This window comes from Sceloporus occidentalis, unplaced genomic scaffold, assembly GCF_023333645.1.
Source record: "Sceloporus occidentalis isolate IW3139 unplaced genomic scaffold, rSceOcc1.0.p SCAF_16, whole genome shotgun sequence".
Classification (NCBI taxonomy): Eukaryota; Metazoa; Chordata; class Lepidosauria; order Squamata; family Phrynosomatidae; genus Sceloporus; species Sceloporus occidentalis.
Window position 1 is genome coordinate 15,203,125 of NW_028316996.1, and position 27,935 is coordinate 15,231,059.

Consider the following 27,935-nt stretch of genomic DNA (forward strand, 5'->3'; position numbering starts at 1 on the left):
AAGGCATATAATGGGGCACAGTGGCATATAGAGGGTTAAAAGGCATATCATGGGGCCCAGTGGCATTTAGAGGGTTAAAAGGCATATCATGGGGCCCTGTGGCATATAGGGGTTTAAGGCATTTATGGGGCAGAGTGACAAGCCTGGGGGCAGATGTGCATAACTGGGGGCAGGTTGGAAAATAAAAGGAATTAAAAACAAAATATTTTTCTCAATCATAGCTTTTATTAAAAAAAATTGTTTACATGAATTAACATTTACTATAAGAAACTTTTTTCCTATAGGGTCGTCTTATATTCAGGCTTTTTCTTTTTTTCCTAAATTAATATTCAGATTTTGGGGGGTCGTCTTATAATCAGGGTTGTCTTATAATCGAGCAAATACGGTAATACCTGCAATGCTGTTTCCATGTATTTATTTGATCTATACCTGCAATGCTACTTTTTATATATTGTTATTGTATAGCTGCAAAATCAAGGGAGCTGGAGGTCTGTTAATGCAGACCTCCGATCCTGCTCCCTTTCGATGCGCACGGCAATTGATGCTGTGCGTCGAGATTTGCTGTCATATCCCGGCGCACAGCAGTGAAGCCACGCCCACCGCCTCCACTGCAAAGGAAGGAGAGGACACAGAAGAGGAAGAACGAAGAGGAGAAAAAGTGACAGGTAGGAAAACATTCTGTGAGAGTGAATTAGTAAGTGTGTGAGAGTGAATTAGTAAGTGTGTGAGAGTGATGGGTGTTATGCTGTAGTTTAAACTGAATGTTTGTGAATGAGTGTGTGTGTGATAGCATGGATGTGTAAGTGTGTGGGGGAGATAGCATGGAATAGGGAGGCTGTAATCATATTCCTATCATGCTCAGGTTCCAGCATGTACTGGCTGCCTGAGCATGATAGGATTGCTGTTAGCAATTATATTTTTTCGTTCAATGTTGGTCTGTTAACCACACCTTTATTAAAAGTAAGTAACACACCAAAATTGGACAGAAAAATTTGATAACAATATTAATACATATATATATATATGATTGCTAACAGCAATCCCACTCCTATCATGCCCAAGCAACCAGTACATGATAGAACCTGGGCATGATAGGAGTGTGATTGCTGTTAATCATATATTTACCACCAGAACCAAGTCACGCGCACGCTTGGAGTAGAGTGCGTTCGTGACAAATTGGTGGCACAGCGGTGGGATAGTTAAAAAGATTTTTTCCATCTTTTTCGGTACCAGATTTCAGTGTTGCTGGATTTGCTAGTTAATCCAGACACTAAAAAGAAATTGTTTCTCAATTTCCAAAGGCTGAACTCAGTGCATACTTAGTATATTTACACCTCAACAGTCCCCCCCCCCTCTTTGTTTTTCTTTTCTTTTGCTATCATTTGTTTGGGCCGGTGTGATAAATGGAATACCAAACACAGTCCAAGAGTGCTCTGGAGCAACGTTGCCGTGAACAATGTATTCCCATCCGGGGAAAATCAAAGGATGAACTTATTCAAGCGCTTGTGGACTATGATATGCAACAAGCAGCGCAAAGTGATGCTGCAAACACTTCTGAGGGAGGCATGGTCACACGGGAGATACCTGCAGCTGATGTCGGTGACGTGCCAAGATCTGGAGATCCCTTGGACTCTTATCTACAAACTGTTTTCAAATACGTGGACTCAACAGATGCAAACCTCAGACTGCAGCTTATCCTTAAATATCAAGAGAGGGAAGCTGCAGAGCGCCAGGCGGCAAGAGAGCATGAACTAAAACTGGCAGAGTTGGAGAGGTTAAGTGCCTCGCCTATCAGTGTGGTTTCAAGAGACTCTTCTGCACCCAAACCACGTGCAGAGAATTTTCCCACTTTGGACAAAGATGGGGATCTGGATGTTTTTCTGCGCAGTTTTGAAAAGGTTTGCAGGCAGTACCAATTACCAAAAGACCAGTGGGCAAAGTACCTCACCCCTGGTCTCAGAGGTCCTGCACTGGAAGCATTTGCAGAGCTACCAGCAGAATCTGACCAGGACTATGAGGCAATTAAGGCTGCACTGCAGAGACGGTACAACCTCACCCCTGAGGTGTACCGAAAGAAATTCCGGACTTTGCAAAAGCGTTCCACCGAGAGCTACACTGCAGTTGTGGGACACCTGACGACGGCATTCCGGCAGTGGATTAGAGGGCTGGAGATTAAAACCTTAGAAAGCTTGGAAGATCTGATCATCAAGGAACAGTTTTTGCAGCTGTGCCCAGCCAATGTACAAGAATGGCTGCTGGACCGGGAGCCCAAAACAGCATTGGAAGCGGGTGAGCTGGCTGATTTCCACACCGCCAACCGAGCACAATCGGACCGGAGCAGAGGTTTTTCTACGGGAGCATCCAGCTGGAAGAGCGCTACACCACGGCTTCCCATCACCCAGTCTACTATACCATCTTCTGCGTCAGTTTCTACCTCAGGGAGAGGGGGAGCTAGTGCCATTTCTACGTATGGGGATAGCCGCAGGTGTTTTATTTGTAATAAAGTGGGGCACATTAGCGCTACTTGCCTGGAGAAAAGAAATCCTACGCCATCCACAGGAGTGGGTCACCCCTCAGAGTCACCATCTTCGGTGTTGTTCGTCTGCAGCGCTGAGAACACCCCCAATGTGAATATGCAACCTGTCACTGTGGGAAACAAGGTAACTGTGGGGCTCAGAGACACGGGGGCAGAAGTGACTCTTGTGCGTCCAGAGCTAGTGAGCTCTGAGGACTTTATTCCTGGCAAGACCTTAACAGTGCGGGGAATTGGAGGAGTACGTCATGCAGTGCCAATGGCACGAGTATTTTTGGATTGGGGAGCAGGGAAGGGTGTAAGAGATGTGGGGGTATCAGATAACATTCCTACTAATGTGTTACTGGGTACTGATTTGGGTAGGCTGTTGTCAAAATATATGCCGGAGGATGATACTTTTGATTTATCCAGGTCTTCTAGGGGCCCTACCATAGAAAGGGCAGTGTATAAAAATGTACCAGGGCAGCCTCATGGGGAGAGTGGGCAGAAAGGTTGTGCGTGTCTGCCTGTACTAGAACCCAGAATGTCTGAGGTGCCGTGGGAGAATGTGAAGGTTTCGCATCACTGGGAGGGAGGGCAGATTGAATCTGTGCCAGAACCAGGGATGTCTGAGGTGCTGTGTGAGAATGTGGAGGTTTTGCATCACTGGGAGGGAGGGCAGAGCGAATCTGTGCCAGAACCAGGGATGTCTGAGGTGCCGTGTGAGAATGTAGAGGTTTCGCATCACTGGGAGGGAGGGCAGAGCGAATCTGTGCCAGAACCAGGGTTGTCTGAGGTACCATGTGAGAATGTGGAGGTTTCGCATCACTGGGAGGGAGGGCAGAGCGAATCTGTGCCAGAACCAGGGGTGTCTGAGGTGCCGTGTGAGAATGTGGAGGTTTTGCATCACTGGGAGGGAGGGCAGAGCGAATCTGTGCCAGAACCAGGGGTGTCTGAGGTACCATGTGAGAATGTGGAGGTTTTGCATCACTGGGAGGGAGGGCAGAGCGAATCTGTGCCAGAACCAGGGGTGTCTGAGGTGCCGTGTGAGAATGTGGAGGTTTCGCATCACTGGGAGGGAGGGCAGATTGAATCTGTGCCAGAACCAGGAATGTCTGAGGTGTTTTGTGAAAGTGTGAGAGGACCGCCCGACTGTGAAGAAGGGCAGAGAACGAGTGAATGTCCGTCTGTGCCAGATCCCAGAATGTTTGAGGTGCCGTTTGAGAACTTGAAGTTTTCGCATCACTGGGAGGGAGGGCAGAGTGACTCGGTGCCAGAACCAGGGATGTTTGAGGTGCTGTGTGAAAATGTGAGGGGGCCACCCTGTGAAGAAGGGCAGAGGGTGAGTGAGTGTTCCTCTGTGTCAGGATTAACTGGTTCCCAGGGTACTGTATGTATGCCTCCTTGGAGTGGAACAGGTGGAGTGACAGATGTTTCAACCATAGCTGTGGTAACCTGGCAGCAGAATAGGGGACAAAGAGAGGGCTTTTGTGCACCTGTGCCCATATTCTGTGGGACTACGAAGTCAGGACACAAGGGAGAGGGTGAAACTGGTGACCATTCTGTTATCCCTTACGTAGGGCCTACATGGTTTGGGAAACCAGGGCGGGACACCCTAGCTACCCATCAAGTAGATTTGTTGGGGCTTGTAGCTATATCGAGCCGCATGGAGAACCAATCTGTTACTAAGGGGGTGGACTATGCCCCTGGGTACCCTGAGACCATGGCCTTTTCCTGTAACAGAGCAGACAACGTAGCCGATGCTTTGAAAAGTACCTTCTGTAGGGTGGGTTTTCCCAAAGAAATACTTTATCTTAGCCGGAAACTGTTACCCAGGGAAAGAGTAGGTAGGCGCAGAGATAAGCTTGTGGCTTAATCTCTGGGCCACCATCTTATTTGGGGGAGGTGTCACACCAACTTGTGTAGTGCATACATGGACTTGCTACTTGGTAGAGATGGTATGGCCAATTTCAGTATGAGAGGGGTTAATTTGATTGTACAGTCATGTGGTGCCAAAAGGTCTTGTGAGATAAATGTGTCCTTTGAAGCTCGGACTCCAACCGGGGCCTTCTACAGGGTGTTAGGTCCTGCAGTGGAGCTGCCGTTTTGTCTAGGTTCAAATGTAGACGACCATATGCCTGTTTCCCCCTCATAATACTGGATTCTTTGATATGCTAAGTGACCACTAGCAGTCAGGAAAACCATCTCATATCCAGGTCATATCCAACACATATCAATAATAACTCATATATTCATTATCATACCTCCTTGTGTGCATACCTAGAACGGGGAAAGCGCAGCCTACAAAAAGAGTACAAACATGACAGCGCAACGTAAACGGTTTGGAAGGAATTGTGAAGTCTATGATGGTCAGTCATATGTAGCAAGTGTGACATATCTATGGACTTCACAATTTACAGGAAATTCATAAATGCATGAATTATGGCTGTGGCGAGCACAGGAGGGACGATAAAATGAAAATAAGTTATTTTGACGGATATGTTTCCACTACTCAAGGGGGAGGTCACTTATGGTACACCTTCCCTCTGCTTATACCACCTCTGGGCCGGCTTGGAAACTCGAGATGAACTGGGAAAGAGTATAAAGTTAGTGAAAGAAGATTGGTCAGTGTGCTTACTAGGGGCCAAGATCTAATTTTGAGTAAGTCGCCATCTTTCCTTGCCGGAGCCCTACGGACAGAAAAACTGTTACTTGACCATTCAGTGAGTAGTTAGGTTTTCTGTAATTTTCTCCTTTTTATTTTATCTGTTTGGTGTAAATAATCTGTTTATCATCTTTTTGTGTATGCACTGTGATTTTTTTTATTCATAATAAATATTCCTTTATTAAGTTCTGCCTTTGTCTGGTAAAGACTCGCGTTACCTGAAGAGACTGTTTTATTGGTAATTTTAAATCACATAATTTTTGGGTTAAAATATACTGTGTGGGTTTTTATAGTCTGATTCGTTTGGGGTACCAAGGCACCCCATTTCTAAATTGTCTTGGTGGTGGCAGCGTTATTTTGATATTTGTTATATCATTATAGTTAATTGCGGGTGGTATTAAGGGTGGATATTTGTATTTTTATCACTATTTCCGGTCTAGTGCAGACAGATAGTGAATTTTAACCCTTTTACCACCAGAACCAAGTCACGCGCACGCTTGGAGTAGAGTGCGTTCGTGACAGTCAGTGTTTGCCTCAGTATATAGTGATAGCAGTTATGCTGTACCACCGTCAATGTTTGCCTCAGTATATAGTGATAGCAGTTATGCTGTACCACCGTCAATGTTTGCCTCAGTATATAATGATAGCAGTTATGCTGTAACACCGTCAATGTCTGCCTCAGTATATAGTGATAGCAATTATGCTGTACCACCGTCAATGTTTGCCTTAGTATATAATGATAGCAGTTATGCTGTACCACTGTCAATGTTTGCCTCAGTATATAATGATAGCAGTTATGTTGTACCACCGTCAATGTCTGCCTTAGTAAATAATGATAACAGTTATGCTGTACCCCTGTCAATGTTTGCCTAATGATAGAAGCTATGCAGTTTTAAATTGTGTGTGTGGGGGTCCCACGTACAGGATCCGCCCCAGGTGCCAAATACTCTAGTTACGCCCCTGCGGACAACAGTTTTTCCCAATTTTTTTTTATCCTTTATGCGGCCTGGAGCCTCCGCTCGTGATTCGCTCATAATTTACTTATGCAGTGAGAATGTCACCTTTAAAAAAACATTACAGTAAGTAATACTATTGTGTAACCTATACTACATTATCACACTATAATGTAGTGTTATTAACCATGAGCGAGCTATACCAAAAATATAGAATAACAGAAGCATATTGTGCGCACAAAATTTTGGCTCTGGGAAAAATTTTGCACAAGAGAAATTTTCTGCGCACACCACCTAAGAAAAATTAGAGGGAACATTGCTTGCCACCTCCACACCTTTCATTGTTACTAGTAAGATGCATGATGGAGCGCGCAGATCCACTACTCCACATCTCAAATTGTAGAAGAGATGTTGCGGACAGGCTGGGTTCCGGGTGAGTAAAACTGTAGCATCTGTTATACAGATCACTGTTTGGCTTATAGACCCCTGTTGAAAGCACACAGAGCCCCTAACCTCAAAGAGATTATTGTGCAGAGTCACTTTGACAGCAACAGAAAAGTAAAGCCAAATTGGCTTCAACAAGGAGGCATCTGCCAAGGCATGTAGATCAGTGATTATAAAATGCAAGCCTTCACTGACCAAGAGAACATAAAATTCCATGCAAAACCAGACCTGTTATTTATACTCTTAGATGCACCTATCCAAAGAATTATGTAGGAACGACAACCAGGAGCCGTAAAGAGCAAGCTATGGAATACATGAGGGACATTACCAACAACAAAAACAACAAAGGCGTTCAGTACCAACATCATCATGGGGACTACAACAGGACAATATTGGACCAAGGGGAAGTGACCTACATACAAAATTGTTACTTGGATAATATGACCGATAGCAGCCTAAATGAGGAACTTAATCCTCATTTAACTATTTTATTCTATATTGAATATTTATTCTTAAAGCACATGCAACGTGTCTATTTGGATAACATTACCTGCCCTCCTGCCATAATTTGATAAATTGATAAATTTATTTTTTTTGTGAAATTACTATTAATAACTGAGCAATAAACTGTTTATTTAAATGTATTAATCACCCCATTCAAGGTTTCTAGACTTATAAATAGCTAATCAACTACGATGATTAGATCCTCTATTATTATGAAAAGGACTTATAGTTAAGGCACATTGAGTCTGGGATAAATCATTTGATTGTTATGCATGGCTGCTATGTATTGGGGATTGTGAGCTATTCTGAATCTTCTACCGAACGGCAACACTTGGACAATGGAAGTCCTATGCTTTGATGCCACCTTAGAAACCCGGCCCGTCTGCAACAATACGAGAAGTGGAGTAGCGGATCTGTGCACGTTGCTTTTGTTACACTCTGATGGTCGTGAGTTAATTTGCTGTGGGTCCCTGAAACTTATTTTGGGCACGGTGTATGCTTTAAGATGGGACTGTTTGGTTATCTTTTTTATTGCCCCAATATAATTATGACTGAGGACGATACTGCCTACTCGCACATGTTAATGCCATTATATTTACATTCAGATGCTCAACAACCTGCACATAATTATTTAGATTATTTGTTTTGTGCGCTGTCTATCAGTTTTTAATTAATATCCGATTAATCTCCTTTTTTCTCTTATAGTTTCTATAGTATATTTGCGTAAACAGTCTGCACCCCTCTGTGCTTTTGAGGTTGAGCAACACTTGTCTGGCTATTAGCTCTGCCACCCTTCATTAAATATACAAATAAAACATTAAAACATAACAGCAATTTATAACCCCACATTATTGCTGTCTCTATGATACATGAACATTTTTAATGATAAAAGTGTCAGACTTCAAAGTGAATGTATATATAACACATGAAACATTCAATATCATTATATTGCTAGCTCTAATAACTCACTAAGATTAATATACTGTTATATAATTTTGCTTATAATCCACTTAAGATCATGACTTCTAATCAACTAATGCCACTTAATACACTTGGGCAATTCATGCAACAAATTTTGGTATGAAGTTAGTACACTTCAGTCCCCATAAGATATAATAGGATATAATTATACAAGAATAAAATATAATTAAACCCTTCATTCATCCCTTTAGGTGTCAAAAACGAGAGTTTATAAATCCAATATAATTCTCTCTGTAATAATTTCTGATTGATGTTCCTTTCCTTGGACCTAACAAGTTTTTGTCAATTTCACAAAATGTCAGACAGTTGACATTTCCATGGTGATTAATTTTTACATGTCTCGAAACGGAGGTATCAATTATAGCATGAACTGAATTCTCCACTTAAATTGACAGAAAGTTTTTCCAATATATTCTGCCCCACATCTATATTAGACAAACACTACATGTGGACGAGCAATTAATAAGTTGTTGTATATTGAAAGTGATGGTTCATTACCATCAGCATTTTGAAATATTTTGTTGGGCTTAATATAGGCACAAGCCTGGCACCTACAACAGGCGAAAGTGCCACAAGGTGGTTTAAGCCATATGCTCTGGTTTTTTTTTAATCATATAATGGCTGTGGACAAGGTGATCCCAACCACTGTTTTTATTTTTTATATTAGGTTACATCCATAGCTTTTTGATTGGATGTTAGGTGCAATATGAATTTGGTAAGTTTGTTTCATAGCCAATTCAGGACAGTTATAGGTGTATAAACTTGTAAAGGAGTTCTTTATATGTCAGAGAGGATATTGGTAGAAGAATTGTGGACTGTGCACATTTAATCATTTAATTCAGTCTGATGTGTATATCTATGTTGTTGATAAAGCCACTTCCAGTTGCCTGAACAACTATTCTTCAACTGATTATTTTCGTTTCAAGTATATTCTATGTAGCTGTGTGTTTTCATTCATATAGTTTTAAAAAGTGCTAGTGGAACAGTATAGGTTTTTTAGTTGCATAATGGTATTTATTAATTGAATTTACAGCTTTTATGCATACTTTAAGTCCTGAAGTTGTTACATGATTGATGTCAATTGTGTCTGGAAAATATCTCTACATAATATGTGCCACTTTATATACCATGGTTGTGCTCTTTTCTTTTTTTTTTATTTGCAGATCTACTTTTGGATCTACATAAATGCAACTGCAGTTTAGTATGCTTTTATTTTTTTCCAGTTTATGGGCATGCAACATCTTTGTTACTCCCGTTCTGTCTTCTGCTGGTGGCAAGTCACAGATTATTCATTAACATCTGTGATTAACATGCTCCCACCAAGTCCCAGGACATCCACACTTGCCCCTGGTGGCTTTTTATATTTATTATGATATAATACAACAAATAGTGTCTATGCCACAAATCTTATTGCTAAAATGAAAATCAAACAAAACAAATTTGAGACTCTTAACCAAAAACGGCCAGCTGCTTCATAGCCTGTCCTATGGTGTGTCCCTGGTCAGGAGCATCTCAAGTTTTATCTCGAAGTTAAAAGGTGAATTAAGATGTGGACCTCCTCGTGTTCTTGTGCCTAGAGCAGACCTGGGCAAAGCACGGCCCGCGGGCCACATCCGGCCCGCTGAATAGCTCGGACCGGCCCGCAAAGAGTGTCCTGGTGACTCACCAATGAGTCCGGTGTCCCCCCCGCCCCGGTCACTTACCTTAAACTCCTGTGTTGGAAGCGTTTGTCTCGGGTGCCGGCGCTTTACGCTGGGCGCCGGCATATGACGTCAGACGCCGGCGATCAGCAGTGAAGCGCCGGCACCCGAGACAAACGCCTCACGCTTCCAACACAGGAGTTTAAGGTAAGTGACCGGGGCGGGGGGGGGGAGATCCTGAGAAGGGGGGGTTAGGGAGTTAGAGGGGAGATACTGAGAAGGGGGGGTTAGGGAGTTAGAGGGGAGATACTGAGAAGGGGGGTTAGGGAGGGAGGTCTTACTGTGTGTGTGTGTCTTACTGTGTTTGTGTGTGTGTGTCTTACTGTGTGTGTGTGTATCTTACTGTGTCTGTGTGTGTCTCACTGTGTCTGTGTGTGTCTTACTGTGTCTGTGTGTGTCTCACTGTGTCTGTGTGTGTCTTACTGTGTCTGTGTGTGTCTTACTGTGTCTGTGTGTGTCTTACTGTGTCTGTGTGTGTCTCACTGTGTCTGTGTGTATCTTACTGTGTCTGTGTGTGTCTCACTGTGTCTGTGTGTGTCTTACTGTGTCTGTGTGTGTCTTACTGTGTCTGTGTGTGTCTCACTGTGTCTGTGTGTGTCTTACTGTGTCTGTGTGTGTCTTACTGTGTCTGTGTGTGTCTTACTGCGTGTGTCTTACTGTGTTCATAGCTTATTCAGTTATTGTAATAAATATTTTAGCCCATTTTTTAGCTCAAAATATTTTTTCCTTTTTTTTCTCCTCTAAAATCTAGGTGCGTCTTATCAGCAGGTGCGTCTTATAGAGCGAAAAATACGGTATGCACTCCGAAGCCTTGTTCATTTTGTTCACTTCTGTGCTGTGCTAATAGTTATTCAGGCCTTACTTATTCAAGCACCTCTACCAATGACGTAGGCTTGAATAACTTTATTAAACAGCACAAGTTAACAAAATGGACAAGGCTTCGGAGTTTGTAGTTTGTAGAGGTCTGGCCCTCTAAAACCATTCCAATTTCTCATGTGGCCCCATGGGAAAATTAATTGCCCACCCCTGGCCTAGAGGGATATCAACCATATCCCACTGATGAGGCAAATAAAAGTTGAAATGTACGTCTAGGGTTGTTGGTTTCCTGGTGCAGGGAAATTTGCCTCACATTTTGAGACAGGACCAGACTGATATGTTGTTCTGTTTTTCATCTGTAATGGCAAAGGCTAAAACATTAGATGTTTTCAAGCAGGGATGCACCCTTGGACAGGCTATGAAGCTGCTGTTCGTTTTTGGTTTAGCATCTCAAATCAAAAGCAAGATAAATTGAAGGGGACACTGCACATGTATCTAGCTTGCTTGATACATTATATACATATAAAAGACTGTAAAGTATCCATAGATTTGACTGCTCTCACCTGGGGGACTTCCATGTCCGGCTGCAGCTGTGGCAATGGCAAAGGCAGAGGCAGGAGAGACAGAACAGCAACGAGGATTGTCAGAGGTCTGCACTGCTACGAAAAAACAAAGGATGAAAAATTAGTGGAAATATGGATCTAAACTATATAACACAACACTTGATTTACCCCAAAGTGATGTTTTACCTCCTCTATCTCTGAGTAAGGGGGTTACATTAGGAAGTTTAACAAAACAATGCTGATTGTGTTAAACAATTCATAATAGCACTTGGGGCGATCTAAACTTAATGCACCATAAGCGGCATTGTGATAATCTGAATTATATCTCATCAGGGTCTCTGATGCCCAGGTGCAATGCTACCGTAAGAAAAAAAAAAAAAGAGAAAAGGATCATAGGCCATGTACAGTACTTTAAAAACAGCCAGAGATCTATATCTGACAGCTCTGCCCTAAATAATTAACTTGTTTTTATGGTTTGCCTTTTGCATCCAACAATTTTAAGATATAAGTTACTCTAGAGCAATCTTTAGATAAGCATTTCCTTCCCTATTTCGAGTCCCAACAACATATGGGATAGGTGGTTGGCCAAGTGAACCCAGAAGGCCAACCACATATACGACTTTGAGCTGAAAGTGATCCAAGATTTCTGTAGTTTGGTGGGACTATCAAAGCATATCTTAAGTCTTCTCCTAACCCCCAGTTGAAGTCTTGTTTGTTTCTATGCACAGGCAAGTCTACTGTTATAGACTTTGTAATTCAGAGCGGAGAATGTTGTCAAGCAGCTCAGCAACAGAGTTGTTTTTTCTAAATGTTGCTGTCATGCTACAGAATAAATTTGGGACCAATCACATGCCTCCCTGATAGTATTGCATGGTAGATAAATATCTGCCTGTACTTCTCAGCATTCAGGAGACCATTAATTACGACCAAATCCCCAACTACATTTACAAAAATGCAGCGCTAAACTTGCAGGGAATCTCCACCAAACCAAACCGCTTGCAAACACATCATACCACTTTTCAGTCTTTCTGTGAACAAACTGCCTTCTGCTGTTGCCAAATACTAAAAATGTTGACGCATCAGTTCCGAGCACCTGCTGCCATTCTCTAAAACCCAGTTCATGTGTATTCCTGAATAGTTGAGTCACTTGGCCTTGTTTCTACATCAGAGGTAAGGTTTTTCGGCCGCAAGGCTTTCATGAAGACCACTTCTGACCAGATTTCTCCGGACAGTAGATGGGTATAGCAGGGTCCCACTGTTGAGCTTATGGCACTCCTGACCATGCACCGATTGAAAAGGGAAGTAAGTATGATGTCTTTCAAGTGTCCTCAACTACGGTCCTCAACACTGCCCATTTCTTTATGATTCTTCTAAAGAGCTGGATAGAACATCTGGAAATCCCGGTCTGCCTTGAAATTTCTGCATTGATGATACCTTGTCTTGTTGCTGTGCTCAGTCTTGCCATGGCGTATGACTTTTGACACTTAACGTCAGCAACCACACCTTGTTAGTGAGTTTGGATGTTCCACACCCAGTTTATTCCTCCTACGTAGCTGTGTGATAATGATTGTTTTGACCTGCATATTACATTGATGATCACCTGTTTGCTATAATTGTTTAATATTTCACCTATCTATATGCCTACAAAATCCCTGACTTTGTGCCAAAGTACCTAGAAGAATTGATGCTGTTTTGAAGGCAAAGGCTGGTCACACCAAATATTGATTTGGTTTAGATTTTTTTTTCTGTTCACTCACATTTTGGTAAATGATACAAATAAACTTGACAGCATTTTTGCACCCCTCTCCAAACATGTGCACATTACTGTATGTATATGCTATACAATATATATATATAATTTATACATACAAATACCTACACTGGAAGACATAACATTCCAACAGAACCATGGCAACTGGAATTCAAGGTAAAGAGAATATCTCAGTCACTGTACTCATTATAAAGTTTTTCATTGTCACCATGGTAACTTCCCATAGGATGTGCATAAAGAATGCAAAAGGTACAATACACAAGATATCATATAAGGTAATATGTCACAGGATTTATATTTATATATAAAACATGTCCATGGTAACCATTGATTTTATGCCAAAGCCCTGGTAGACTATTTTGATACAGAATTCAAACATAAATGTTGCCCCATTTCATATGAGCCTCTACTATATACAGAATGTAAGTGCTTTACAGTTGAAAACCCAATCATGATCAACTAATGAGATTTACATCAGGAGACTGAAGGCATGCCACAGAAGGCATTAGTAATGGTTGTAGTATCAGTGACCAGGCCAACTAGAATCATCATCACTAGCATGTAAAGCATTTGTCGAATTCTTAGTCATGCAAATGGAATCTTATATATTTATGTATATAAGGAACACATCTAAGCAAGGACTAGTCAACCAAGCAATATTGCAGCAGAGCTTCCACATGTGTACGGAGTTGGACTGGAGATGGAAAGTAGTCCTGGTACTTTAAGGCCAGCTGCAGTTATAGGAGGCTTTAACAGTGCGTGTATCCAGTAAACAAAACTTTCATTGCCGCATTTGTTTTCAGGCAACAAATTTAGTTTCCCACCTATTGGCTCAGATGAAATTTGAGGGCATTTGGGGGCCTTCCCAAAGGGGGAGATCCCTGACACCTTCTAGACTCTTTCACCTAAACAGCAAGGTTAAGGAAGGGATGCAAACTCTGTTTTGAACAGCAGGACCACCAGCAACAGGAACACTGCGCCAATGGATACACACATCCAGTAGCAAGCTATGGGACTCACCCCCCCCCCCAAATTGGACCAGTTTGACTAAATGATCCTTCAGGGTAAGAAAGGCGATAGGGCAGCAGCAGCAAGGAACTGGGAGTGGGTTGAGGCACATATCCAGCCCCACCATACAGGACACTGAATTTCCCCCAAAATTAGAAAAATATTTATCCCTCAGAGTAAGAAAGGATATTAAGCTGCACCAGGCAGGCACCGGTAGACAGACTGAATCTGCTCCTCATATTAGAAACAAGAACACAATTGATCGAATAGAGTATGAATTGAGGGCATCGAGGCAAATGGTAGGGCACAGAGCAGGACATGCCAAGCACTGGCAGACAGACACATCCAGCCCCTTCTACCTATCAGTCAATGATATGTACCCTCCTACACACAGTGCCTTGCCACTTTACCAAGGATCACCAAAATGGCTTGTAATGGGGCAAAAACATCTTGTAATGCTGGCTACATGTGGCAACGAATGGACAAATCCTAAATACAATTCCAAAATAATGCGCCAGCGGGGACAAGGGTAAGTTACAACTACAAATAAACCAATCCTGTCAGGGCCGGCCGAAGACTTAACGCCGCCTGGGGCGAAGTTTAAAATGCCGCCCCCCGCCGACGCCGGGGGGGGGCGGCGGCATTATCTACCCCCCCCACCGGTACTTACCCTTAAACAGTCCTGCGGCGAGTCTCCCTGTGATGCCACGGTGCCGGCTTGTAATGCTGAGCGCCGGAAATTCACGTCACTTCCGGCGCTCTGCATTACAAGCCGGCACCGAGACCGAACAGGGAAACTCGCCGCAGAGGAGAGAGAGAGGGGCGCCGAGCGGGTAAGCGAAAATCACTCGGTGCCCCTCTCTCTCTCCTCTGCTTCAAAAAAAACAACAAAAAACCGCTTGGGGCGGCAAAGTGCCGCCCCTTCTGAAGTGCCGCCTGGGGCAATTGCCCCACCCTAAAACATGACTTTTATTAATATGTTTATTAAAAGGTATAACAAAAAAAAAAAGAATTTTAAAAACACCAGTGTCACCAGTCCTACTATAAAAGGTATACGTCACAGTAACATAAGCTGTGTAACACTAATATTAGGTCGTACATACTGTTGATGGCTGCAGTCCTAACAACAGAAATAATTCAATTATGACCAGTGACAGAGGCTAATTAAAAACTCAGACAAGTAGCCCCCCTGACATGTTTTGCTCCTCAGAGCTTCATCAGAGGTCTGCCAGCTTATGTTACTGTGACGTATACCTTTTATAGTAGGACTGGTGACACTGGTGTTTTTAAAAATCTTTTTTTTTTTGGTTATACCTTTTAATAAACATATTAATAAAAGTCATGTTTTAGGGTGGGGTTATAATAAGGGTATTTTTTGATCCCGGGAACGGGATTGGTTTATTTGAAATCCTAAATACAATTAATTTTCAGTGGGTATCGCCCTCGTTCTCGGGAGATTCGACATGACAATTTTCATTAAAAAACACGTTTGTATGAATCCGAATGTACAAGCGACTGGATCTGCTGCTTTTAGCTGCAGTAGAGGTAAGTGTTGAAGAGCCATCAGCCGCTGGGTATTTGTCCGTTTGCCAGATGGCCAGCATGAGTCTGCATCTGTATGTGCACATACACATACACATAAACACACGCACACACACACATATATATATATATATATATATATATATATATATATGTATATGCACCCTGATGGAAGATTACACTATGATGCAATGTTGCTGTATAATTGAATATAAAATAGAAGAGAACTATAAATTTACATAATTAGCTGATTACTCTGCCTGGTTAAATCTACAATAAATTCTTGGTTTGTTTAAAGGTTTGTTTTCTTATCGAATGGAGTATTTTTGAAAGAAATTTCTTACAATATAATTCCACCATTTGTTTTTTTACACATAGTGTATAATTATTCCGGATCAAAACAAATTGCTCATCCTCATTATTTTCATTAAAGTAGTAGTAGGTTCATTAAAGTAGGTTGATATATGTTCAGAAAAAAATCCAGCTAAATTAGAAGAAGGAAAATGGTTTATAAGATACATTTTTACCTACCTAAGAGTAACATTTACAACTTCTGGTCACTGGTCATCACCAACTAAACAACATAAGAATGTCTCGCTACCCCCATGCATTCTCCAATGCTCTATACCTTCCTGACATAGGACTTTACCTAAAAGACTCGAGGCTTCAGGCCCATAAGCTTACAAAAAGGGTTACGTTCCAACGTAGGATGGAAACAAAACCCCTACCCATTTTGATAGACAACAATATGATAACAATAATAAAAAAAACGGCAAACTAATGTATGCAGTGAAAATAAGTACATTTTTATGTTTTACTTCTTTAGTTTAGTTTTTCTTAGGCAGTGTCTGTCTAACGACATTTCACTTCTAGTAACATTATCACAGCTGTACAACTAAAAACAGACTTGAATAAGCAAACAGAACTGATGGGGCCCAAAGCTGCCAGCCCTCCCCTGAATTTGGCCCATCTAGTCTGCCCATGTTTCGTGATGTAAAGACTCAGACCTTAATTAGTCCTTGGTCTTTGCATAGCATAGGATTAAAGCTATCCAGATTCAGCGGTGGAACTAATGAGCTAAGAGCCCTTGTGCAAGATAGTTTGTAGCCCACCATTTTTTCCCAATAAAACCAATTATAAATAGATTTCGCAATGAAAAAATGTAATTTATAAAAAAAACAACTCTTTCCCCATAGTTACCCCTCATCTTTTTTTACCCCACCAGTTTACTTTCCCTCATTTCTTCACACTCTCTTTACTACTTCATTTTGGGTTTTTTATTATCATTAGTATTATTATTTGCCTCCTCTTATTTTTTTTAAATTAAACTTGTACTTTCTCTCTTGTCTTGGTTAAATCCCCACCATGTTTTACATGTCACAATTACACATCTCTCATGTTATATTCCCATCATATCAGATTCCTTGCCCAGTTATCATATACCTTGCCCCGGCCTCCTGTCAAGTTCCTTGTCCCTATCATATACCCAGCCCCCCGTGTAATTTCCCCAGCCCACTCTCAGATGCCCTCACCCTCTGACATATGCTGGCCTGTTTCATAACACCCAGTCCTAGTCATATTCCTCCCCAGCTCCTGTACTGTATGAATGGGAGAACAAATTAGTGAGTAAATGAATAAGCGTTAGGGGGCAGAGATAGCACAGACACTCTGTTTAAGAGACAGAGATGGCACAGGCAGGTTGTTTAGGGGGCAGTGGTGACACAGGCAGGCTGGTTAGGGACAGAGGTGGCACAGGCAGCCTGTTTATGGACACAGATAAGCTGTTTGGAGACACAGATGGCACAGATAAGCAGCTTGGGAACACTGACAAGCTGCCAGGGGCAAAGATGGCACAGACATGCTTTTCAGGGGAAGAGATGACACAGACAAGCTGTTTGGAGCAAAGGTGGCACTGTGGGACCTGTTGCTTGTGAAGCTTGGGTCCCTGGGGCAATTTTCGCACTGGGGCTAAGTGGTTTCTAGTTAGACCCCTTGTGGCATGCGGAAACATGAGCTTGACCACGCAATAAAATATGTAAGGGTGGTGTCCAAATATTTAATTCCCAGTCCAGCTCTGTCCATTACACAAATGGGGCCAGTAAAGGGAGATCCTATGATCCCCATCACCAGGGCCCTTTGGGAGGTGCGAGTTCCCCTATTATTCCGCCCCTGATCTTGCGATGTTTAACTTTCCTCACTGTTTTTGCTTCTACCAATAACATGTGTGAATGCCTAGTCCTGCAGTTCCTAAAATCGAAAGGACGTACTTCACAGGCTTTATTTTCTGGATTTTGGGGAATGTAATAGAGGGGGTGGAGTAAAAATGAAATGTGTCGTTTTAGGATGACAGTTATATATCTTATCGTAGTATGTGTCAAACAATATCTAACATAAAGACAAGATTCTTACCTCCTGCAGGACGGTAGCGGAGATGACGTGGAGTTGTTGGAGATCGGCATGGAGAATTTTCTGCTGTATCTGAAGATTGGCTGCTTTCAGGAATGGCCCTGTCCAGGGACACCGACTCTAAAACAGCGGCTGTGAGCAAAGATAATACAAACATGAAAAAAGGAAGAACAAAGCGGAGTTTATGGGATATGATGTAGATTAGCAGTATAATTCATTTTAGTTTGCAATAATGGCAAATGGTTCATTTAAGAACTGTATAATGGAAAAAAAACAAACTAGTAAATACTTTTTCCACAATATTCATCATGTCAAACGTAATAATAAAAGTAACAAACAAAATATTTTCATGTAGTCGAGATAGGAAGGAGTAAAGAAGGAGTTACATTCCATAATATAGGTAGGAAATATTGAATTCAAGATATATGATGCTCTTTTGCACCACTGGTTCACCAACTCCTTAAGGCTACAACTCCTGCCACCTGCATCATCATTGTGACTAAGGGTGATGTGAGTTGTAGTCCACAAAACTTTTTTTTTAAACGAATATATAAATTAATGTTTTAGGGGTGATTCTATAGTGGGATGACACCCTTTATTTTCTCCTGCATGTTAGCCAGCTGATATCACAATGTATTTTACTTTATTTCACACTCGGGGAAACTGCTGATTTTTCACAGACTAATAAGCAGTATTCTTTTTCCCCAGGAGAGAGCCTCATGTATGCACTCATCTTTAACCAAAGTTAAATATGCCAAATTTGTACTGGGAGAGGTAGGAAAGGTTTCCTTGGGCAGCCCCACTACTCTACAGGAATTATTTTGAAATGATTGCTATATAGAACTCACAAAACGCCTCTACCTAAGGTGTACACAGCTAATGTTCTAAGGGTTAAACAATGGTGTGGCAAGTAGTGATCCCAAACCCACTAGAAATAGGATGAAGGAGTTTGTGTCCATTCAAAAAGAAGGGTTTTTCGTGGTGTATACTCATTACAAGTGCAACTATGGCAATGGATCAGCACCAAGATCATTAGCATTTGTCTGGTACCACGGCACTAAGATGCTAATGGCAGTAAATGTTTTGGTTGGTCTTGATTGGGTCATCTGGTTGTGACAACACAAAAAAATCCAGATCCCGTTACTGGCAGGACTCTAAGGCATTGGACAAGATACATAACATTATCATCAATGATGCCTGCAGTAGAACTTCAAATTGGTGAAATTATTAGTATGACTTCAGCTGCAGCTCGAAGGGAAAAGAAGTGTATCATCTCTCACACAAAGTGGACTGCTCTGTACATTTAAAAATTGTAGACAGACCAAAACCTAGTGCAAAAAATAAAACCAGAAGCATATCAAATATTTTTGATATCTCCTCTTAACATTAATTGCTAAGGATACCTCTTCGAATGCTTCTCCGTAGCTTGTTACACAGTTCAATACGTGGGTTTTCTGTATTTTCCTCCATGGGTCCTGGACTTTGGTCTGGTGATGACAATCCTTTACTAAGATCCAAAGGTACTTTATTGGTTGTGGGTGGTGGAGAAGTTGCAGGACTGAAAATCGAAGAAGGGCTGCTAGCGCTGGAAGAGGTGGATAAATCCAGAGCCCCAATCCTAGAGTTTAATGGGGAATTGAGTGAAAGTTTTCTAGCTCTCACAGGTGATGATGTCCTTGAGAGTGACAGTGGTGGAGGAGAAGAGAACTTCCGACACAGGTGTGGTGACTTCCCATCACTCTGGTTTTGATTGGAAGCGAAGAACAGTTCTAAGGATCTAAGGATAAAATGCGTAAGACAAGTTGAGAAAATATTCTATTATTTCTACAGGTATCATACACTGCTGCAAAAAGTTAAATGTCAAATCCATTACCATAACTAACAAGTTGTCCCTCTTATTGGCTAGTAGTATATGGTACGTATGTATGTATGGTACTTCTCAATGGAATCCTATGCTACGTTTGATCTCTCATTCAAATATTTTAATTGGCAATTAAAACAAAATACTGCATCCATTTAAATTTAAATAAGTGTGCATGTTGGAGAAATTAGATAACAAGATCGATGTAAAGAATAGGTACATTGTTTCTTTATAAGTCATTCAAATAATAATGAAAATAATTAGCAAGGACATAGAAAAGAAAAATGTTAAACGTATTATTGTACAAATGAAACGCTAGAAGTCCAGGTCAAAGTTGTGATAAGATGGAGCGCTCTTATTCAAGATAGTTGCCATTGACCTCAAATCATCAATCAACTACAATGCCCTGCTGAAAGAAATCATGCAAACTACATTACTACTTATTCATATCAAGGGTGGAAAAACACGTACCTGACAGGAATAGAAGTGAAAGGTCTCTTGTAAATATTGGATAGCTTTTCCAGTACGACAAACGCATTGGTGAATATCCGGTATGTGTGCAGGAATGTGTTCAGAAAATCAATGCTGAGGAAGCGCAGGTCAGTGAGTCTCTCCAAGAGGCGCTCCACACTTGCATAGCGGATCTGGGGGACTTTACACGAATTTAGGGTTTTGCTGAAGAAAATGTCAACATCATCCCTATGAAGTCTGGCATCCGATCTACAACACACACAGGAAAGGAAAAACGTGTTATACGGTGACATGAAGGCAGTATTTACTTTATAATGCATTTAGGGGAGTTCTTGTTTTATTAATTATGTATTTTAAAGGGGCAATCCTGGCTGTGTTGGCCCTTCATAATGCATAGTAAATATAGTGAGACAGGAGTTTCCATTTTATCTGCAACTCTTATCTACAACGGCTATTAAATCAACCCAATATTATTTCATTTTATAAAATATATATTCTTGGAAATCTTAAGACGCAACACGACAAACTGAAAACTCAACACAAAAAGCAAACTTGGTATTTTTCTTTATTATACTCTTACATATTGTTCCAAACTGGTATGGTTACATATTCTCCTGTGCAGAATATTGCTATGTTTAAATATGTCTGAACAAGTAACATCTTCACTGTCCTGTTCCCAGCAGGTCAGATTCCAATCTGCAGACTGGGATTGTAAAATGAACCAGTATATATATATATACCAGTATATATATATATATATATATATATATATATATATATATATATATATACACAAATTCATGGAAAACAAGGACATTTCTAGCTGTGCAACACAACTACAAAAGGGGTTTAAATTTGGATTAGCGAACACAACGTGCCATTGGAACACAGGAGTGATGGGAGTGATAAAGAGCCTCAGTACGCCTATAAAGATATTCCATTAAAAAAACGTTTCCAGCTACAATAGTCATTTACAACATTAACCCCGACAGCGCTGTATTTCTGATCCATTTCATGTTATTTTAATGGACAAAAATGTTTTTTCTCCAAAAATAAGGAGGTTTCTAAGTGCCAAAACATCTGAATGGTAATATACAATAATATATAAAACACTTTGCAGGTGACGTAAATTTCATTTCCTGCTCTTTCTTGTAGCAGGGACACAAGTTACAAAAGGGCAACCGAGTCCTCAAGGATACATTTTACATCCATCACTGCTACCATCATTTTCCTTACATTTATGTATTACAGGTCAACAATTTCTGCAGTGGGTAGAACAAAGGATATTGTGATTCTGCTGCAAAGTGCAAACTGCACTTATGACCATAAAAACCAGGAAAATTCTTGTTGGCTAGATCATTCCATTGGTTGCTATGGTAACAAGACCATTTTGCTAAGTTTTGCACCATAATCACATATTGTTGTGGAATTAACTGCAGGTGGTACCAACACAGCATGTCTCAACTACTATACAAATACAAGTGAATGATATACGGCCAACATATCCACCACAATGAAAAAATACCCTCAAGTAATACACAAATATATAGTGCTCCGGAGGTTTTAAAGACACCACAAGTCAAACTGTAAGTTGACTTATTATTTGCAGTATTATGATGTAACATTGAGTGTGGGACAGATACACAATCCTGTATAAATTAACAGTTTTTTTTCCAGTTTTAATTTACCTGATCATGTGGGGGATAGTGACTTTGGAGTTTTCCTCAAATACATTGTTCATCAGCCCATTGCATCTTATATTTTCTATACACTACAGAGAAAAAGGAAAAGAGAAATACAAGGTACAACATTGAACAACTAGAACATCTAGTTCTTAATCTGTCATTATCTGCCCTATAACATGGGCTACCTCATAGAAAAACGGTCTTCTCTATTACTCCTTAAACAAAGTCTGGGTTTTTATCACTTAAAGACAATACGATACAGTTAAACCCTCTCTACTCCCATGTATTCTCCATTCATTACATGCTGCCTACAGATTATTTTATTATTTACAATGGTGTTGTTTTTATTCATTTCATTCTCTGTTCATATCTCTCCATTGGTTCTTACATTGGTTGCCCGTGTACGCTCTTCACAGGATGACTGTGCTGGGATGAGCTCTCAAACACACACGTGTGGGGCAATTAACGGAGTGAATAAACAGAGGAATATTTACTTACAGGCAGTGTTCCCTCTAAGCTGTGCGCTTGTGCGCGCGCACATAGCTTTTTTAGAGAGCGCACATGTCCAAAAATTGTGCGCACAACAGTTTTTCCCCAAAAAAGAAAAAAATAATAATTTTTTTGAAACTTTATGCGGCGCGGATATTGTGCGCACAAAATCTTTGCTCTGTGAAACTTTTTGCACAAGAGAAATTCTCTGCGCACGCCACCTAAGAAAAATTAGATGGAACATTGCTTACAGGTATGTTATTTCAGAGCATTTGTGATCTTTATTACTAGTAATATTTAAAATATTGCGGTTTCCTTATTTCACGCCTTTGTGACCTGATTGTTTTTTTTACATTTTGTACACTTAGTAATAATAGCTGTTTTAGTGACAATGACTGTAAAAGTGAGCAGCCAGAACGAAAGCTGCTGATGAGGTGAGAGGTTAGGGGAGTGAGTGAGTGAGTGAGAAAGTAAGGGAGGTGAATGTATGAGAGTGTATGTATCAGTGTGTGTGAGAATTAATTTGCGTGTGTAAGTGTTTATGTGAGCATGAATGTACAGTATATATGCAAGTATGTATTAGCATGAGCGTGCACGTTTGTGTGAAAGTGTGTATAAATATGTGTGTCACTGCGGATGTGAGTTACCGGGCGTGGGGGCAAAAGGCCGATGAGCCACTTGGCTGTACCAGAAGGTGCCAGCACACCCATAAGTGTGAACATTCATAAATCAGGAAACTGTCATTAACTAGCTTCACGGATTACCATGCATAGGAGTCCTGAGCCCCTCTTCCCTCCATAGTATTGATGACTGAATAAAAAGGAGGGGGAGGAGGTGAATCTGTAATTTGGAAAATGCACCTCATTTCACCAATATTCCAATCTTTGTCTTTGACGGGAAACTATAATTAAGTATGTACATTTAATAGTAACAACAAAATGAGTTGTGAGCTGGGCATTTGTAGGTATAGAGTATGTGAAAATTACTTATATATGGTCAAAAATCGGAAAAGAATAAAAGAATGGGAGGTGGGGCTACCAATAAGTGTCCTCCAAAAATGGTGCTTTGTACAGGAGCCAAGAACGCATTATGGGGTATCCAGGTCTGGATATGTTAATGAAGTAACAGGCAGCTGTCGATGTATACCAATAATAATACTCCATGATATGGCAATGAGAAATGATGTGTAGGTTAATGGAGATACAAGTATTAAGGTGCAGTGACCCTACTACCTGGCTGATATCACTGGTCCAAGCAGCCTTTTCTTGACGTGAAGGAGCCAAAAGTACCACTGTGAATGGTGTAGCATCTACAGGTTCCACCACAATTTTAAAATCCAGGTGTCCAAAGACATATCCGGTGCCCTTTGCTAATGTAACAAATAAATAATTGCAATCAGTGCAAAAGCCTACAATCAGTATAAAAGGCATTGTGTGATAAGGGCAAAAAAGAAAATTAAATAGACATGTACATGCTTACATTGAATTATAAAGAATATTTATTGAGTCAGACTGTGAAAATATGGATTTCCATAGCCTATGAACACGTTGGGAAGAGTCATGTTTTCAGAATGCCATCACATTAACACAGGTTACACTGTAATTAGCATTGCTGACAGACCAGTGCATATAGTAATGCATGGTAATTCTGAGACATTTCTAGATAGTTGTGCTAGATTAGTACATAGGTAACAGCCTTTAAGAGATCCAGCACAGCACACGCCATACAATGCTATACAAGACTTTTGACTTCCAGAATTACCAAAAAAATATTTGCCAACTTTATATAGAACAATATTAATGATCCATTAAAATTTTACTTCAATTATTCAAAATGTCAAATTGTGTGATGTTTCTTGTATTATGTGCACAACATGGGTGCCTAAAGTAAAGTGTTTCCAGCTGTTTACTTAATGAACTAGCATTGACAAATTTGGTGTCAGGAGTCTCTTTCAAAGAATCCACAAACCATCTTGTCCGTAGACAAAGATCAGATAGTGAGCTCCCGACAAAACAATGGAGAACAAAACCCAAGGTACTTGTATTTTATACGTATTCTGCCCATTGATAATATAACAGTATGTCCCATTCCTAAGATACATAAGCAATTTTAATACTCAAGAAGTCTTAAGGAGTATGTTTTACCTTTTTGGTGTGTCAGCATTCACAGGGCCACACGTAGAGTCACATAACAAGTCCACTTTCTCAGAAAGAAATAACATTGTGAACTTAAAAGCTTGTGTGACTCTGCATCTTGCTCCATAAACCCTGGCATACAAACCCATCATTTTCCTGCCCAGAGATGTCTATGGTAACCTCACAGATGGAATGGCTAGGTACCACGCCATACTGAATGTTTTCCTTAGGCATCCATCTTAATTAAGCTATACAAATATAGATCACTTTACTGTTTTTGGCGCAACACCCTCTGGTTATTTTTTTTTCAGGTTTTGGGGATTTTCTATTTCTTGGAATTTTTCTACAGTTTTTTTTTTTATGCAATCCAATAATCTAAAAAGCAATTATATAATAAAAATAACAATGTAATATTATAATAGAAATAGTTACTTACAATCATCATCACTCACATCCGGTTCTTCTATCAATGTACATTGGATCAAAGACAGAACGCCACCTGTCTATAAATATAAAATATTGTGTTTTTATATAAAACATTAATGGCGTGTTTGGATATGATTTTTTGTGGAGGAGGTAGCATGCTCTTTGTATACATTTAATAAATTATCTCTGTTGGTTGTTAACGATGCCACATCTGTCTACCACCACAGTAAACCATTATGTCTGCAGCCATGTATGTTGTCGGAGATGACAAATTACTACTGTTAGAGTCACTGTTGGCAGATGGTTGGTCTTAGCTTAAAGATGCACAACGCCGGTCCTCAAATATTGCAAAATGGCCAGGAATTATGTGTACCTTTCCCTAAAACAGGTGGTTTAAACAACTTTTAACTTTCTATGCTAAAGCAGAGATAAACCAAAAAACGTGGCCTATTCTGGCCCTCAAGGACTGGAGTTGGGCACCATTAGTTGCAGGGCTTTTTATTTGAGTAACATATAACAATTACAGATCATTTTCATGTTTAATGACAAATAAATGCATGCCAGTTTTGTAGATGGGTTCTGTTTAAATATAAAAAAATACACTTGCTATAAAGAGATTTTATTTTTGTAACACACATTTTTTCTAATATTTGGTACTCTAGCCAAAGCAAAAAGAAGAATTTAGAAGATACAACCGGCAATTTTTAGAGCAATATGCCCAATGCACAATGCCAAAATGTGAAAACCCATAAAATAAAAAATGTGATCCAGTCAGGGTGTAATTACCATCCTTGTTACCTTATAAGTAAGTAGAAGGCAAATAAAACACACAAACATGTAATATATCTTACAGTAGTAGCTAAAATCTTCAAACCAGAGAAACCCAAGGCCTTCCCCTTGCCAGCTGCCCTCTGTTTGAGGGATCTCATCAGCTGCCACGTGTAGGCAATGCTTACTGTTGGCTATGCTGAGCTAATGCGTCCACAAATGGCATTGAATCCTACGCTAAAGGCAGCGAAGGAAACGTTTCACAATGTTAATGTGCGTGTAAATGCTTTAAAACAGGATCACAACTGGTGTGCAGACATTGGGAAAGCCTCTCAGCCCCATGAGCTTACATTTATATAAACAGAGAAAGGATCTCTTAGACTTTTAGGTGGTCTTTTCATAGGAAGATGATATGGTAAGAGTATTGCATAAAGATATATTATATTGCAAATTTCATATAAATCATTTGTGCCTCTTACCTTAAGCAAATGGAGTTTCCCCCCTGAGCTCCTTGTGCATATTAAAAAGTGCTTGGTAAATAAAAAGCATTGTCTTTCTCCTTCTCTTTTTAAAGACAAAGGTCCTAGGCGAACTTTACTAAGCTTCCCTCTTTCCACCGAAGGGACCTGAATGAGAGTACCTGGAGAAAAGACATTTCGTATCTGCTTTAAGAACGATTAAAACCATTACTGTAACCCAACAGCATCAAAACGCAAACAAAAACCATCAACCTCACTCCGCATCTACATTATCCATCATGTGAACTGTAATAAGATGGCTGTGTGGACAATATTGAAAAATTTCAATATTTGTGGTGTTGCTTTTGAAAATGTATGTGGGGGATTCTGCAGAATCTCACCATATGCATTTAACCCTTCCCTTGCCACTCCCAGCCTATTTGTGTATAGATGCGTTTGACTGTATATACAGAATGTCTCTCTGCACATGATACACTCATACCAGTCAGTCCCAGAGTTTGCTCGGTGAACGCTGTGGACCACGTCTATTAAGACCCCCCCACTGTGAGAATGCACGGCAAGCTCTTCCATCTACTTTAAACAGCCAATCAGTGGCAAGAAATACCAGGTCATTGATGAGGACGGCAGCAACTTCTAGGTCACTTTTGTTTTGAAGAATGCATAGTAAAGTAGACACAGAGAACTTTTGTACTTCTTTAAGTCTGTCTCTTTAATACTAGACTGTCTCTAAGTTAAGCATTTGAACACAGAAAATAATCCCAGCACTCCAAACAGCTTCCAATCCTTAGGTTACTTTATTCAGAGAAAGCAAAACAAAAAAAAAAGCAACGTTTCGTCCAAACAGGGCCTTTGTCAAGCTAAATTAAGCATTGACTATTAATCCATCAACTAAACACCTACTTAACCACAGTAACTTGTCTACAGAAAGATGAAGATCTTTTGATCCTACTGAATTTACACATTTTAGGAACAAAACATTACTACTTTGTATCTGGTTAGATTACTTACCTTGGCGTACAAACGTTTGGCTAGTGTCTAGTAATATATCACATCCTTCAACTATCATCCTTTCAATAGAAAGGTTTTTTCTTATGTTTTCTGTGTCGCTGACTTCATCATGCATTACTCTGTGGAATGATATGACAAACAAAACATTAGATTTTTCCATGAACTATAAAAAAACACCTTTGTACGGTTTAGAAAGAATACACAAAAGGGAGGGTTGGCTATGGTGGGAGCACCAACTCCATGTTCATTACCGCACCGAGTATTGCCTGTTCCAGCCAAACAATACTATTATAACAGGTGTTAAACCTTTACTATAGTCTGCCTCAAGTCTAGAAAAACCTTATAGAACAACTCAGGGTTTAACCCTTACAGTCTGATCTCCTCTTGCACTTAGAAACATAGAAACATAGAAAGTGACGGCAGATAAGAACCAGTAGGCCCATCCAGTCTCCCCAACCTCCGATTACTTTCCTTTAGTACTTGCCCTTATCCTATATCTAGCTTGGCCTTATGCCTATCCCATGCTTGCTTAAATGACCTTACTGTATTAACATCTACCACTTCTGCTGGAAGGTTATTCCATGCGTCCACTACCCTTTCCGTAAAGTAATATTTTCTGATGTTACCATTAAACCTTTGCCCCTCTAGTTTATGGTTGTGTCCTCTTGTTGTGGTAGTATTTCTCCTTTTAAATAAACTATCTTCCTTTACCTTGTTGATTACTTAAGCTTAAGGACACTGTACAGCT

General features: G+C 40.4%; 1 protein-coding gene across 1 annotated transcript in view; it reads right to left on the bottom strand.

Annotated features, from left to right (window-relative positions):
- Positions 1 to 27,935, bottom strand: part of LOC149303071 (ras-specific guanine nucleotide-releasing factor 2-like) — a 109,444-nt gene that overhangs the window by 17,340 nt on the left and 64,169 nt on the right. The window contains exons 9-17 of the mRNA XM_089481795.1: positions 27,188 to 27,306; positions 26,180 to 26,340; positions 24,943 to 25,009; positions 23,604 to 23,740; positions 21,886 to 21,968; positions 20,198 to 20,446; positions 19,269 to 19,642; positions 17,869 to 17,997; positions 11,139 to 11,231 (exon numbers count right to left, since the gene is read on the bottom strand). Coding sequence (XP_089337921.1) covers positions 11,139 to 11,231; positions 17,869 to 17,997; positions 19,269 to 19,642; positions 20,198 to 20,446; positions 21,886 to 21,968; positions 23,604 to 23,740; positions 24,943 to 25,009; positions 26,180 to 26,340; positions 27,188 to 27,306 — 1,412 coding nt within the window. The remainder of the gene's footprint in view (positions 1 to 11,138; positions 11,232 to 17,868; positions 17,998 to 19,268; positions 19,643 to 20,197; positions 20,447 to 21,885; positions 21,969 to 23,603; positions 23,741 to 24,942; positions 25,010 to 26,179; positions 26,341 to 27,187; positions 27,307 to 27,935) is intronic.